Source organism: Triticum urartu, chromosome 2A, assembly GCF_056163025.1.
Source record: "Triticum urartu cultivar PI428250 chromosome 2A, HENAU_Tu73, whole genome shotgun sequence".
Classification (NCBI taxonomy): Eukaryota; Viridiplantae; Streptophyta; class Magnoliopsida; order Poales; family Poaceae; genus Triticum; species Triticum urartu.
Genome location: NC_141874.1, coordinates 584,857,209 through 584,871,840, shown reverse-complemented (window position 1 = coordinate 584,871,840; position 14,632 = coordinate 584,857,209). Strand labels below are relative to the sequence as shown.

Sequence of the window (14,632 nt, the reverse complement as noted above, 5' to 3'; positions counted from 1 at the left end):
TATCCACACATGTATCTGAGTTTCCTTTCAATACAATTCTAGCATGAATAATTAACGATTATCATGAACAATGAAATATGATATAATAATAATTAATTTATTATTGCCTTTAGGGCATATTTTCAATAGACGTCGCCTGTGTCCGATGACGGGCCTTCAGGCAGGGGTCTAGCCAGCGGCGACGTGCAACACGAGGGTGAGATGCAAGACGGCGGCGACGTGCAACACGAGGGCCGCGCTATAGACGTCGCCGGCGTAGGTCGACGCGGGTCGGATCCGTGGCGGGGGGACGACAGCGCGGTCAGTCGAAGGACCACCGAAGCAAGCCTCTTCCCTGCATTCCCGCCTCTCATGAACACCCTCATGGCTGGTTGGCTGGTGGTCAATACGATTTCCCAAACAGGTCGATCAACCTCTGCCTTCCGAGACCTATAACTGGCCAAGAAGAGCTTCTCCTCATGCCTCTCTTCTTCCCTACATAGGCGTCATGGCCAAGAACGGCTTTGCCTTTTTCGGGGCCGTCTTCATCCCATAGCTAGGTTCACTCATCTAATTGCCCTTGGAGATTTCCTTGAGATTCAGATTCGATTACAGCGTTGGCAGGTCCTTCGAGCCCGTACCAGGAGGGGAGCTATAGCGCACACGCAATCGACATGAACAAAACAGCCGGGTAAGAAGAGCTTTCCGCATGCATGCCGAGCAAGCTCTGCATGCAACACAATGCGTCAATGCAGCTGGGGATTTTGCATTTCCTTCCCGTTTCTCACTTTCCCAGGATCATAAGAACGCTACGCGCTTCTCGTAATCCTGGTTTGAGACCATAATTATCGAAGCTAGAACATGGGGTCGACGCTCCTTCTGTTCTGCCCACCTTGATTCAGAACCACGCTCGCTTACATCCCATGTTCCGCATCTGTTCAGGGTGTTCTGCTTATCGCGTTCTCCGGAGTTTCAGTAGGCGTCATGGGAGAGGAGAATGCTGCATCCGCGAATGTAAGCATTTTTCACCCCCCAAATAATGAACTTGCAGGAATCTGAATCCATGTTCATTTACACATTCCAAGTTCCGTTTCCACACACGATCCTCCTCTGTTCTGTTCACTCACGGAGGAGCGCCTGCTACCTGTTCCCTGTGCAGAGCGTCACGGTGAACGTGAGGGTATACATGCACTGCGACGCCTGCGAAAGATCGGTGCGCCGCACCATCAAGAAAATCGATGGTACTACTAAAAATAAGAACTAAGTGCTGAATTCCACGCCTGTTCATGTTATGGGGAGTAAACGTCTGATGACCGTCCATGGTTGCAGGCGTGGAGACGGTGGAGGTGGACAGGGAGGAGAACAAGGTGATGGTGACGGGGGATTTCAAGGCCGAGAAGGTGCTGAGGAAGCTCAAGAAGAAGACCGGGAAGAAGGCGGAGATTCTGCCTCCGGACCCAGAAGAAGAAAACCAGGAGGAAGAGAAGCAGGAGCCCGACGACGATGCTTACGCTCCTTACGGTTACGGCCGTCCGGCGCCGGACATGGACGCCGTTCTAGGCAACGAGTTCCAGAGGCCGCCGCGATGGGACCTCCATTATTTCGACGACGAGAACACGGAAGCGTGTAGGATCATGTAGGGAGTAATGCTAGAGCAGCATCTGATTTCGGGGCGGTAGTATATATCTTCCTTGGTTCTCCTAACTTACAGGTAGTGATGTATTATAACCATTTCATATATCAAATTGGCCTATTAGCTCAGCTGGTTAGAGCGTTGTGCTAATAACGCGAAGGTCACAGGTTCGAGGCCTGTATGGGCCACTACTTTTTTACTCGTTTTCCACGGGCATTTTTTTCCCAAACTGACATTTACTCTTTTTGCACGGGCCTATCCATGAATCTGCTGGTAAAATAAAAAGATTACACATTTGGGATGGAGGGAGCATTACTTTTCGCCTGGTGCAGCTTTTATTCTCTGAGCAGTTCATATGCTGGTGCAAAATGTTGGGCTCCTCTTGGAATAAACACAACCCAAAACAAATGGTATTTCCCAACTACAAGCACTGAACAGTACTAACTTAAGGTGTCTCCACCCGTCAAAAAAGAAAAACTGAAGGTGTCTCCATGCTAACAGAAATAGTGCACATTCCGAACATATGATGGTACCAAGCACTAGCTCTAAGAAGATGTGCATCATCTTGCTGAACACCATGAAAATAAAGACCAAAAGTAAAGCAAGATCTGTCTCCACGAGCCTGCTGGTAAAAATAGCTTGAAGCTCGATACTGTGAATCAAACTGCAGATGCATTACTGAATTTCGTCGAAGGCAGAAACCGCCTTTTGATCTACAGCCACAACACTACACTGAATGTCTTCAATATACGTTACAATAAAGCTTGCATGCTTAAACAATGTATACTAGTTACATTTATAAGGAATCTACAGTGTCTAGAGTAACTATACTTCAACTGGGACAACTCATAATACACTGGCAAACATTACACGTGGACCATTACAGCTAACATTGCTCGGTGACGGTATGGTAAAAATGTCGTCTGCTGCAAATACTTTTACCTGCAGAAGCAAACTGCTTACCAAGCTATCGTGCGGCGGTCGCGGCTCGAGAATCCTGCCAACCCGATTCGCGAGCTCGGCGTTCCCACAGTGCTGTCAGTTTCCTCTCCTTTGAGATTGCCCCCTCAGACTTCTCCCTGGCTTCCTCACAAGTCTCTGTGGCCGCGTTACACTTCTCCGCCTCTCGCTGGTACAGGGTAGCCTGTCTTTTTGCTTCGACAAGTGTGGCATTCATGTGATGGATGTGCTCCTCAGCTACAACCTGCTGCAGCTTGAGTTCCTCGTTGAGGAGATCAACAAACTGCTTCTCCATCTCCTTGGTACGCTCAGGGTCATTTGTGCCGCAAGCTGCATATTTCAATTCAAATTATTTTTCCAGTCAACACAGCCTCATAACAGATATAACCATGTGAAAAGGAATTTACGATAGTTCCAGCTCACAAGAACTTGGGCAGCAATACTGGAAATGGTTTACACTAATTTCTCTTATAGAGCATTTGTAATTGTACCATCAACGATGAGTTATGTAGGTGAAAGCCATATGTGCAGGTGTAGTGCTAGTTTCTTAAGTGGTTGATAGATACTACTGAGAAAAATGTATTACTTTGTCGGCATTTGTAAGCTGCATGGCACGTAAAACCAGTGCAGGGGAGTAATCACCCCTTACTAGAAATAACAGGAAGTAATCCATGTTTGGTTTTAATGTTAAGGTGCCACTGGAAATAGCATGAAGTAATCCATGTTTGGTTGCAAAAAGTTAATGTGTTATGAGACAAACCAAGAATTTGGATGGTATTGTACATAAGAAGTAATATTTGGACCTAAGCTTGTGAGCATATGATGCATACCAACATAAATTAAGAACAACAGCATCATTAGCCTTTCTTGTGTATTGTTCACATTACTATACGACAAAAGCATCAAAACTCTGAGCAAATATAAACACACGTTTTTCTCAATATATTTGGTTGATTTAGCAAATAGTATACACTAGGTCATTCAATAGAGTCTATCATTAGACAAATCTCACAGGTTTCATGCTGAAGTCCTTAAGAGTCAAGTCTTTCAGAAACTGCAAAATGATCTATATCCAGCCTGATACTTAACTCGCCAGTAGTTTAAAAGAGCAATATATGAACATAAAACAAACTGGGGATAATATTTTACCTAACACTTCATAGAGTATTACTTATGTTTTGGTTACTATAAAACTTCAGTACTGCTGACAGGCACTACTTTGTTCAAACAATTTGGCAACAGGAACTGTGAAGAATAACACCATTAAAATGACAGGCATGTCAACAACCCTGGACGTCTAAATTGTGTCGGAGGGTGATAAGATTCCAGGAAATTCTAAAGTTGCAGGTTGAACTGTCTGGTATAGAAAATATCATGATCAGAACTTCACAAGTGACGTCGTTCTCCATCAGATGTCAGCTATACTCTCTCTTGTTTCAGTTCACACTCAACAAATTTTTTTTGACGGTGCACACTCAACAAATTACAATGAGAAGACTGGATAATACTGAACCTCTATTAAATGGACTGTGAAGAAGGAGCTCAAACCTGAAATTGAGAAGTTCACGAGCCCTGCAAAGGAAGGAAATGCAAAACCATGTCAGACATCACTTTATCGATCCAGTTAAAAGCATATATGTACAATATAAATTGTCTATTGCTAGCAGTGTATTCAGTCCGTCGACACTCATAAGCAACCGCATCCACCTAGTTAACGCTAGTCTCAACCGATGGGCCCATTTTCGTTATGCATAGAACCGCGCGTCGGTGCGAGATCTGAAGAGAGGGGGGCTCTCACCGGGCGCGATGGACTGGAGGGAGAGCGGCGGCGGGCAGTCGCAGGTGCAGGGCGGGCAGGAGGGGGCGGAGACGGCGGCCGCGGCGGAGGAGGAGAAGCCCTTCTTGTAGCGCCAGTAGAGTGCGGGCCCGGAGACGCCGAGCGCGGAGGCCACGGCGAGGATCACCAGGCACCACCGCCCGCACGCCGCCGCCGCCGCGCGCCGCCCTCCGACTGCCATCGCGCGCGCTCGGGCTATGTGTCCGCGCGCCGTGCTCGTGCCTGCCGGGTTCCACCGTCGCGTCTCGGGGCGGAGCGGGGCGCGTGCTTGCGGTGGTTTTCTCGTGTTGCTGTGGGGGCGTAGGGCGATGGTGGCGCTGGACCTGCTGGTAGTACCGGTGGTGGGGGCGATGGCAGTGGGGTGGGTACTGGGCAGTGAAGGAGTGTGTGAGTGGGAAGTGAGCTAACTGCGGGTGGGTGCGCAGTGAAGGTTCAGGGGATCGGCCGTCGACCGGTGCGGGCGGTGAAAGAAGGGGCGTCGTGCGCTGGATTGCGGCCTCTTTCCGGCTTCAGATCGTCCCACCGGCGTGTTCCGTCTGCGTGGATATGGACCCGAAACTTTGACAAGTACGGGGAAAACGTCAGGTCGCAAGCCAGCTTCGTCTCTTTCGCCCGCATCGTGGCCGCGCAGGATTCTCAAAAACAGTGAAAACACAGGAATAGGAAAAATGCAGGATGAGTGACATGTCCTATAGTGCTCTACAGGATTTGAGGGGGTGTCTGATAGCGTCGGATAAACAAAAGGAATTGTTTAAAAAGGTTTGAGTGGATGAAAATTTTCCTCCAAAATATAATACGAATGGATCCTACAAAAAAAATTCTAAGGTTTCCAATCTCGCAAATCAAAGCTATCATCACAGGACATATTCCTAAGGGTTCAAATCCTATGGAATTCCTTTGTACCCCTTCCGTAGAGAAATATAAAAGCGTTTAGGTTACTACTCTAGTGAACTAAACGCTATTATATTTTTTTATAAAGAGAGTACCAAAGAAGCCCTGGCCTCCTTGCCAAGTGGATGCAGTGGTGCTTCGAGGCGGGTGTTAGCGGTGATGCACGACAGGCATTATTTAGTCTGCAGTGGTGCTTCTCTACACATGAAATGGGATGCAGGTACCAGACCAATCATTACGACGTTTGATAACATAACATGTGGTACCCAGTTTGGCCGATCACAGTATCATAAAATGAAAAAGAAAAGGGAAAAAAGTTCGGCCCATCACGCACGCACACAACACATGGACGGAACAAACCACAGGTCACAATTGAGGCTTCCCCTGATCCTCAAAAAAAAAATGAGGCTTACCCTCTGAGTCGTAGCCAGGCTCTTGAAGCTGCAGGCTTACTACATCGGCGACTCGTCTCAAACAACACGAGCCAGTCCCTGAGGCACAGAGCCTGGCATGCTGAATCGCAGCACACAAACACACCACCAGAGTATGTATAATCAAACAGTTACACCAGCCTACAGCACCAGCTAATTAAAGCCTAACCAAGCATCTACATGACTACATCCACCACGTGGAAGCATAATTCTGTATGTTTTACAAGTTTCCAGCTCACCCACAAGACCGCACACCGGCGTCGACGGCAGCAAGCGCACTGCCACGCCGCGGAATCGCACACGCACACAACCACACATGCAAACTTTGCAACCATCTGAACATGGAACCCCTGAAGAAGCTCACTGGTCGATTCCGACGCCGAGAATGCACTGCGCGAGATGGGTCAGGTACGGTTCGGCCTGTGAGCTCTTGCTCAGCGTAGGAGCGAGGCTCTGGAGCTCCGCGTTGAACTCCGACTCGAATTTCCTGCGGCAGACAAGGCAAGATGGTGTGTTACAATCCTGAACTGCGTAGGAACGAGACTTTGTAAAATTGACTGACTGGGACATCGAGATACATACAGGATTGACTGCGACATCACGACGTTCTCGGATGCTAGTTTCAGTTGCTCGTCTCTGTCCTGTGATCTCTTGGCTCTTGCTCTCGACGACCCAGATTTCGATTTGCTCTCAGGAGCAGCGACCTCGATGGACGGCATCAAGAGCTGGATGGAAGTCGCGTATTGGAGACATAATGCTTTCAGCTTCTCAACTTTCTGCACATCACAGATAAATGATAATAAGTTGTTGCTTTTACGGCAAGCACGATGCTAAATGGTGCCCGCTTCAAAATATTGTTTCGAGACCATATCATAGTTCAAAAAAGCGCAAGCCGTTAATTGTGCGTTCTGCCACCGCCTTGCGCTTTTCTGACCAAAGCGCATGCTTATGCGCAATTATGCGCAGATTAAGCGCAGCTATGCGCTAGGCGTTTTGCTATCGCCTAGAGCCTAGGCGCACTTAACCGCTCGCTTAGGCGCACTTTTTTTAACTATGTCACCATATATAGCTACATTTTCCCAACAGATTATGCACTATAGCTACGTTTGAAAAGAAACACACGGGTTAATAAATTTGCAAAACTCAGGCCCTGTTTGTTTCAGATTTACAAGGCAGATTCTCATAGGATTAATCTGAAGCTGAAACAAACGCGTAGATTAGGCCAGCTGTGGAATCGAAGCCGAGAGCCGATTCGGGCTGTTCGAAGTGCAATGGGCTGAAGCACCCATGGGGGTACTTCAGCAGCGAAGCTGGTTCCCACGTCAACCCCGCCCCTGGCACTTCACGGTAATTACGGCAAAAATGCCACCGCAGGCAGCCATCGAGTACTCGTCTCGTTCGATGCCCCCGTCCTGAAACAGATCAAGGCTAGGTTTTCTAGCCACATCGGGCGCCGCCGCCGCCGTCCCAACACGGGTCACCTCAACGGATCCTCCTCTCAGTCGTTCACCGCCTTTCCCGGACGTCGGTCGCTGGTTGCCTGTCACCTCGGCCCAACTCCGGTCGTCTGCCACCTCCCCTCTGTCCTCTGCAACCTTGACCCAAAGCCGGCCTCCCGGACCTCGAGTAGCAGGACACCTCTCCAACGCCGGAGCATGCCGGCATCCCTACCTCCCGGAGCGTGTCACCTATCTTCTCGTGTATCAATGGCGCCAGCTGGGGTGAGCACGCCGGCCTCCCTACACTCATCTCGGGACTTTAGGGGCGTTTCAGCCTTTTCACTGGATCAAAGCCGAACCCACAGCTACTTTGCCAAACGGCTAACCTTCACTGCAGCTGATTCCTCAGCGAATCAGCTTTTCCACCACAGTGAATCCACAACTGATTCTATGCAAGCCGAAGCCCAAACAAACAAGGGCTCAGTCCCATCCGACAAACCAAAGTTATAACTCTTATGACTCCTTAATGGAAAATAAGGATGAGATAAGCATGGCGTTTTGATGGAATATGAGCTAAATGTTGAACTTTGGCCACGTGTAGATGATTCACAACATTCAAGTTAGGACACATGATGCCTTCACTCTTTACAGGTCGAGCATGTAAAGATCATGACAACAAGGGTCATTGAATTAAACAGATAGTTCGTCAACAGTTAAAAAGAAGAAAATGGACTGCAGTTATTGATGCGTAACAATTACTTTTGAACTGTAATTTCCTTTTAATTATTTTAAACAAACAGACAAAGAGCAAGGACAGACCATGAGGAGCTCAGGCAACAACAGCAAGCATTCCTTTAGACACTTCTGGAGGAAGAAATCGTGTATCTGGATGACCTGCAATCAGCATCACAGCAAAAGTAACGTAATCTGCACTGTTGGCGGTGCAGATAACTTAATCATAAGGACATGGTTAAAACCTCATCGATGCTCCTTGCAGTTTGAAGGCGGCCATGCATTGAATGCCAGTTTGGTTCAAGAACCTGAGGGCCAAGGAGTAATTAACAATTTTATCACCTTCAGTAACAGTAGGTATGGTGAAACTGGTATGGATGGTTTACCTCAAAAGTTAGATAATGTAGAAGGCTGTTTACAAACTTGAGCATGCTGCGACAAAGAATCGATGACCGTAGAATTGGTGTTCCTAGAATCTTGACAGACCGGAACCCCTGTTTGAGAGGTTGACATGAGTATGTAAACAAAAATAATAATGTAACTGACTTAATGGATATAAGGTTATGTCATACTTGTTGGATCTGCCACGCTTGACACAATTGGCGACTAACATGTTTGCAGTGAAACAATAGACGAAAGATCAATTGATACTTTGTTAAAGCCTTCCTTGAAATTACAAGAGATAGTGGCCATGGAATCTGCAATATCGTTCAGGTATATCATTTCACTATCACAAGATAAATGCAATGAGAAATACTTAAAGAAAATACAAACAAAAACCTTGTAGCCAAGGCAGAACGTTTCCAAGCCAGTTATGTTTAATGTCATGGGCTGATCAACATCAGCTGCAGCAAGCTTGTCTGAAGAGTAAGCACAGTCCAAGTCTTTCAGGGTTGTCAGCTTTTTAAGCAGGGAACTTCTTTCCTGTTTCATAAAATATGTGAATATGATAGTCAACGGATACAGTATGATTTGACTAGACTCGGATAATAGACTTACAATGCAACAAGTCAAATCTTCATGACTTGGATCGGAAGCAGCTGCTGTACTTCGCAACGCAATGTCAACAAGAGACTGGTGTAGATAATGAATAGAGAGAGAATAACACAATGGCGGACAGTTAGCTTATCAATTATCATGACAAGAGCTGACAAAAATCTGTTTTCACCATGACGAGAAACAAAGAGACAACAACATAGCACAAGAGGAACCTGAAGTTTTTCAACGGATATATCTTCTGGTTTCTTTGTAAGCTCCTCTCGGGCAATATCCATAAAATGAACCAAAAAATCACCCTGCAAAACTAAAGGAAACAAATTAGATAACTAGTGCGAGAAAAATAAACATGAATGTTTAAAATCAAGTTGGGCAACATGAATCATTCTCACTATTAAGGCATTCATAAAACAGAATGCACAAAGAATGTGTTTTTCTGTATTTTAACAGACTACACGCACATAATATTCAAAATCATAAAGCCCAGGTGTAGATGTACATCAGATGTAAGTCAATGAGTACTTATATATAGTAACAACACAAAACTATGAAGAGTAAATGTTACACATACTTGGTCAAGAAGTAGATAGCGCTTCAATGATCGCAGTTTCCCAATGAGATCATACTGTAAATATGCACACTGAATTTAGCAAGTGACCTTAGAAGCGAGTGAAACGCAGTAGTATATTACCTACAAACAGTCGTTACCTTATCCTTCATTAGAGTCAAGAGCTCACCACTTGCAAAATCATAAGCAGATTTGATGCACTCAAGATATTGGTGGTTTGAACCAAAGCTCGTCAGCTTAGAGTTTTCTGACAGGGAAACCTAAATAAAATATCCAACATAAGTGCATTTTGTAAACACAAATATAACATAATACTCTATCATTCAACCAAAGAATAATCATGTGTACCTGAACATTGTGCCCACATTCTCTCATAACATTAAGATACTTTCCTGTTGTCAGAATGGTGGCAGCAACATTATTGAGAAAACTAGGGATGCCATCTTTTAGGCTGTACCGTTGCTGCCAATATTTGGCATCATAATCTTGAGTCAGACTCTCCTACCAAAATAAAAGAAGAAGGCAAAGCACCTGATTAACTTAAGACACAAATATGCCCAGCATTTTAGGTAAATACAGAGAACAGTGGACGTTAAGTAGATCCAAAATTTTACAAGTCAATAAGTACCTTCTGCAGAGATTTGTTTTCAGCAATGAAGAATTCACCATAAGGGTCATCTATGACACCCTCATACACCCATCTAAAATGATAATCAGAAAGTGAAATTAATGACGCTGCAAACAAGCTTACTAAAATATTTTTTCTAAGCAACACCCAATATTAAAAGTCCAAATAAGACACAGCTAGCCAATATAGAATTTTTATGGATCGAGGAAGTGCCTCAGTCCTAAAACTGAATGATAAAGGTAGTTACGAACCATCACAAACCTTTCCAACATCCTGAGGTATGCTGCACTTGCACAATCGGTCATCTTCTCCAGTAATGACCGAACAGCACTATCGCCAGCCATCGCCTTTGCCTAATTAGAAAGATAGGATTATTAAATTACATGGTAAAAGAGATAATCGCGTGGACTAAGCTAAACAAGCTATGAAGAACTGAACCTTAAAAGATTAGTTCTATAGAAGTTGTTCGAGGTAAATACGCTAGTGGTGCTTTAACTTGTCATGGATGTTCACTTTAGTGCCTGAACTTGAAAAATACACCGAACTGGTTCTAAAACTTGGCACGAACGTGCAAATACGGTGCTAATCCCATCTGTAGATGCAAAGTGCCGTATATGGATGATGTGGCACCGACATGGCGTAGGCCCCAATTGTAGCTAGGAAACAGAATTATTACTTGACTCTATAACTAGTGGACCCACCTGTCAGTACATTAGAAAAATTAATATGAAGAATGAAAAAATGCGACAGGAATCGAACAAGCAACCTGATGTGTGCTCGCTAGTTGCGATACCCACTATTACCAAACATGTACTGGTTATAAAAATGGCAACTCCATTTATATGTATTTTATATAAAAGTCTTGTGCCCATAAATTGGCTGTAGCCAGTGGCCCATTTTGCACACGTTATTTTTTCAAAAAAAAGTGAAAAGCATATTAGTACTAATCATAATAATAAAATGCAGATTCAAATATGTGTGAGTAATAATTACCCCATGCTACACAAATATCCGTGTGCACAAAAAATAAATATATAGAGGAGTTTAATAAAATAACTTACTAAAAAATGTTCCTGTAAGTTTTAGAAATATTGACTTATTATTTAGAAAATTCATTTTTAAATATAATACATGATTGTTTAAAAATATTTGTAAATATAAAAATTGAAAATATGTTAATAATTATTCAAATGTTTGAATAATTGAACGAATATTTACAAATGGTAATCTAAAATAAATGAATTATTTATATTATTCAAACATTGTTATAATTCATATATATTATTCATGACTGTACATTTTATATATTTGTATATCATTGTTAAATATAATCCATGACTGTCTATTTTCAATGTTTGTTTATGAACAGTTTGAAACACTCATATGTTATATTTAAAATAGTATTTTCCAAATAATTAGTATTTCTAAAAGTAAATTTTTTTATCGCATACCTCTATATATTTACTCTGTGTGCACACCGATATTTGCATAGCATGAGGTAAATATTAATAACACATGAATATTTGAATCTAACTTTTATTATTATGATTATTATTTACATACTTTTTACATTTTAAAAAAATGTTTCCAACATGGGCCACTGGCTGCAGTCAATTTATGCACATAAGAGTTTTTTTGTTCAATACATAATACTTGAGGGACTCTCTTTGTCAACAAAACATGTTGGTTCTGGTGGCTAGCACAGGGATCCCCGAAGGTACATCTACGGACAACATTGGCACCGTATTTGCACGTTCGTGCCAAGTTTTAGAACTAGTTTGGTGTATTTTTCAAGTTTAGGCACCAAAGTGAACATCCATGGCAAGTTCAAGCACCACTGGTATATTTAGCTCAAGTTGTTCTATCACTGGGAAACAAAAGAGGAGCTGGCCAGGTCTGTTTAGCTCAGATTTAGGAGGAAAAGGGGAAATGTACTTATCAAGGATCTAAAAACCTCTTTCACTAAATTTACCTGACTATGAAGTAGATTAAGTGTCGCCGAACCACTGGTATTATTGGACATTGCCTTCTCTATTAGAACAGCCAGTGCATTCAATGAACTCATCATCCGCTGTGAAAGAAACACAGGACTTACAGTGCTCAAAACAGTAACCAGACACTGATAAGTTTACAAATAATTGGTTAAATGCAGATAAAGAAGAAATACTTGACAAAAGAACCATAATCCTTGAACAGAGAGCCTTCCAAGACGGAATTGATGCTCCAGTTGAGCAACCATTGCCTGATAATCCTGTTATTAAAAAATACTAGACTTAATAATGTTGTGCCAAATTCACATAGAAGCACCGATACTGTCAAAGAGCTCTGTGGAGAACAATGTAACAAGGTTAATGCCTATCAGTGGGATTATCTCAATACAAGAATGAACCCTCAACACATTATACAGTCAGCACTATATTCCTTCTCCCAATTTCCCAAATAGAAGAAAGGTTGTACACATGGAAAAATCTAAATTGTCTCTCTCATGATAGGAACTATACCAGGAGGAATGCCCTTAGAGCAGCCGCTAGAGCATGGTTGACCAAACCATTTTTGAAATGAGACCTGGACTCCACAAACTGGCTTGCTAGCACAAAATCTTCACATAAGGGGAAAATTCGGCGAGTCAACTCCTGCAAGAGCAAGATTAGCCAAACCCAAATATATCCTCCCTTTTTTGGCATGGTCACAGCTTACCTGGAGTGCAAGGTCCATTGAAGAATCAATCTGGAAGACAACATATCCCTCCTTTCCGCGTACTCTCTTAATCGAAATGTATCTTCCCTCAATACCCACCAGAGCTGATAGCAAATCATCAATAACTAAAAGCTCCTGCATTTCAATCAGGACAGTTACAATTAATAAAGTTGTTACGCAACACAGTTGATTGCGAAAGCTCCATCAATTTAGCATTTCTAACTGAAAGTACAGATGTTAATCCTCTCCGGATGGCTATTTTCGGAAATGGTGTGGAAATTCAGCAATGTTCTGTGGTCTTATCACAGTGAACGTTATATTTAGTGCATCATTTCCTAAAGCACCGCAAACATACCAACCCATATGCTCTAAATGCAAAACTGAAACCACATTCGACCAGAAACTGCATATTTCCTTTAAAAAAAACTGCATATTTGTAAAAGAGACTATCCCAAACTGTTTTCAATCCACACCAGATTGGCCATCCAATCCAAAAATAATAATGATAATGCCTAAGTAAGAATCTTTGCATTACTGGAAAAAGAAGAGCATATCAATTGCTGAAATTCATGAAGTAGAAAATCTCAAAAAGCAAAATCCCATACTTCAATGGAACTCCCTGCACAGTGGCTACAATCTCAAACAGCGATTAACAAAGATTTAAAGTTCACATACTAGTAAAAAACAAAAACAAAAAAACACATCAAAACCCTTCTAATTGCCAAATGACTGAGCACAAATTCAAAATCAAAACCCTTCTAATTACCGAATCACTGAGCTCAAGTTCAAAATCAAAACCCTAGCTCCAGTTCACAAACATATACAAGTAAACCCAAGCTCCAATTTCGCCGGTTGAAATTTTCAAAATTCCGCTTACCTGCACAGAAACAGCGTACGATCCGAGGACACTCCCAGCGCCGCCGCCAGCACCGCGGCTGCAGATTCAAACCAACTCCAGGCATCAGAGACCACCCGAGGAAACAGAACCACGAGGCAACCGTCCACAGGACACGAATTTATCCGCCATACGTACCTGAAGGAGTCGAGAGAGAAAGGCTTGGATCCGGGCGCCTGCGACGCCGCGGACACCTTCGCCTCCTGCCAGGGCACGAGCGGAGGATGTGAGGCCGGCGCAGCAATACTGGTGGGGCGGGTTGGATATTGCTGGGAAGAGGAAGGGCTTACCTGGTGGAAGCGTCCGGTGAGGTAGGGGCGCTCCAGGTTCCAGCGAGGGGTCGCCGGCGCGGGATCCATTTCGAGGTGGGCGGGGAGCGGTGGCGACTGGCGACGGGGACAAGTGTGGAAAAAGAGTCGAGTTAGGACAGATCCCGGCCGTTTGTTTGAAATCAACGGTACACGCCCGTCAAGCAAGCAGGGCACATAAGGTTGAGACTCTGGAAGCAAAAAAATTTAGAAGACTGATACTATTGTTTTTTATCCCATGACAATGCATACTATAGTTTATGAAAACATCAGTTAATGACCTAAAATGACTTATATTAGTTTCCAGAGGGGGTACTATTTACAAAAATAGTAGCAATGTATTTAGACTTCATTGGAGAGAGCGTTTGTTGCGTTTCTCGGATTTTAAAAGAAAAAATGGGTCTCTGTCTCTCTTTTTAATACTACAAAATACCAAAAATATGGATACTGTGATTTATAAAAATACAAGTTTAACTAGAGCCAAACACCTCAAAGTGTTTGAAAACATTGTTTTTCAAGATACTATGGTGTTCTTGAAATACTTTCAAAAAGAAAAACTTTGCAACCAAACACACCATGATGGATTATAGTCTCCCTCCTTTGGTCACCTCATTTCTAGAAAAAATTGCGTCGTGTCT

General features: G+C 43.5%; 3 protein-coding genes and 1 non-coding gene across 5 annotated transcripts; 2 read left to right on the top strand and 2 right to left on the bottom strand.

Moving 5' to 3' along the window:
• The first annotated feature begins 388 nt into the window (after positions 1–388).
• LOC125533675 (heavy metal-associated isoprenylated plant protein 20-like) lies at positions 389–1,740 on the top strand. Its single transcript, XM_048697047.2, has 4 exons — positions 389–670; positions 922–993; positions 1,139–1,220; positions 1,309–1,740. The coding sequence occupies exons 2-4, from the start codon at positions 964–966 to the stop codon at positions 1,617–1,619; spliced, it is 423 nt and encodes a 140-aa protein (XP_048553004.2). The 5' UTR covers positions 389–670; positions 922–963; the 3' UTR covers positions 1,620–1,740.
• TRNAI-AAU (transfer RNA isoleucine (anticodon AAU)) lies at positions 1,727–1,800 on the top strand. The gene has a single exon. It is a non-coding gene; the product is annotated as a tRNA-Ile (tRNA).
• A 467-nt stretch (positions 1,801–2,267) lies between these two features.
• Positions 2,268–4,924, bottom strand: LOC125538885 (uncharacterized). The gene is made up of 3 exons (XM_048702199.2): positions 4,371–4,924; positions 4,121–4,144; positions 2,268–2,902 (listed from the first exon to the last, which is right to left on the bottom strand). Exons 1-3 carry the CDS (start codon positions 4,588–4,590, stop codon positions 2,580–2,582), a joined length of 567 nt encoding a protein of 188 aa, XP_048558156.2. The 5' UTR covers positions 4,591–4,924; the 3' UTR covers positions 2,268–2,579.
• A 586-nt stretch (positions 4,925–5,510) lies between these two features.
• LOC125538884 (Spc97 / Spc98 family of spindle pole body (SBP) component) lies at positions 5,511–14,131 on the bottom strand. 2 transcript variants are annotated; one of them, XM_048702198.2, is made up of 21 exons: positions 13,977–14,131; positions 13,825–13,889; positions 13,669–13,726; positions 12,792–12,926; positions 12,596–12,727; positions 12,262–12,345; positions 12,067–12,165; positions 10,356–10,447; positions 10,095–10,167; positions 9,815–9,967; positions 9,607–9,726; positions 9,470–9,523; positions 9,114–9,197; positions 8,902–8,976; positions 8,683–8,826; positions 8,475–8,600; positions 8,289–8,396; positions 8,148–8,210; positions 7,990–8,064; positions 6,314–6,507; positions 5,511–6,218 (listed from the first exon to the last, which is right to left on the bottom strand). In XM_048702198.2, exons 1-21 carry the CDS (start codon positions 14,043–14,045, stop codon positions 6,092–6,094), a joined length of 2,130 nt encoding a protein of 709 aa, XP_048558155.1. In that variant the 5' UTR covers positions 14,046–14,131; the 3' UTR covers positions 5,511–6,091. The 2 variants fall into 2 exon arrangements, with proteins under 2 accessions (XP_048558155.1, XP_048558154.1); XM_048702197.2 differs by having other exon boundaries at positions 13,825–14,095.
• Between the last annotated feature and the right edge of the window lie 501 nt (positions 14,132–14,632).

Coding starts and splice junctions, on each gene's coding strand:
- LOC125533675 (XM_048697047.2), top strand. CDS start 964: ATGGGAGAGGAGAATGCTGCATCCGCGAAT. Junction 994..1,138: donor AGAATGCTGCATCCGCGAAT/GTAAGCATTTTT, acceptor TTCCCTGTGCAG/AGCGTCACGGTGAACGTGAG. Junction 1,221..1,308: donor CACCATCAAGAAAATCGATG/GTACTACTAAAA, acceptor CCATGGTTGCAG/GCGTGGAGACGGTGGAGGTG.
- LOC125538885 (XM_048702199.2), bottom strand. CDS start 4,590: ATGGCAGTCGGAGGGCGGCGCGCGGCGGCGGCGGCGTGCGGGCGGTGG. Junction 4,145..4,370: donor CCTCCAGTCCATCGCGCCCG/GTGAGAGCCCCC, acceptor CTTCCTTTGCAG/GGCTCGTGAACTTCTCAATT. Junction 2,903..4,120: donor CGTGAACTTCTCAATTTCAG/GTTTGAGCTCCT, acceptor TGAAATATGCAG/CTTGCGGCACAAATGACCCT.
- LOC125538884 (XM_048702197.2), bottom strand. CDS start 14,045: ATGGATCCCGCGCCGGCGACCCCTCGCTGGAACCTGGAGCGCCCCTAC. Junction 10,448..12,066: donor TTAATCTACTTCATAGTCAG/GTAAATTTAGTG, acceptor CTTTCTAATTAG/GCAAAGGCGATGGCTGGCGA. Junction 6,219..6,313: donor GTGATGTCGCAGTCAATCCT/GTATGTATCTCG, acceptor TGTCTGCCGCAG/GAAATTCGAGTCGGAGTTCA.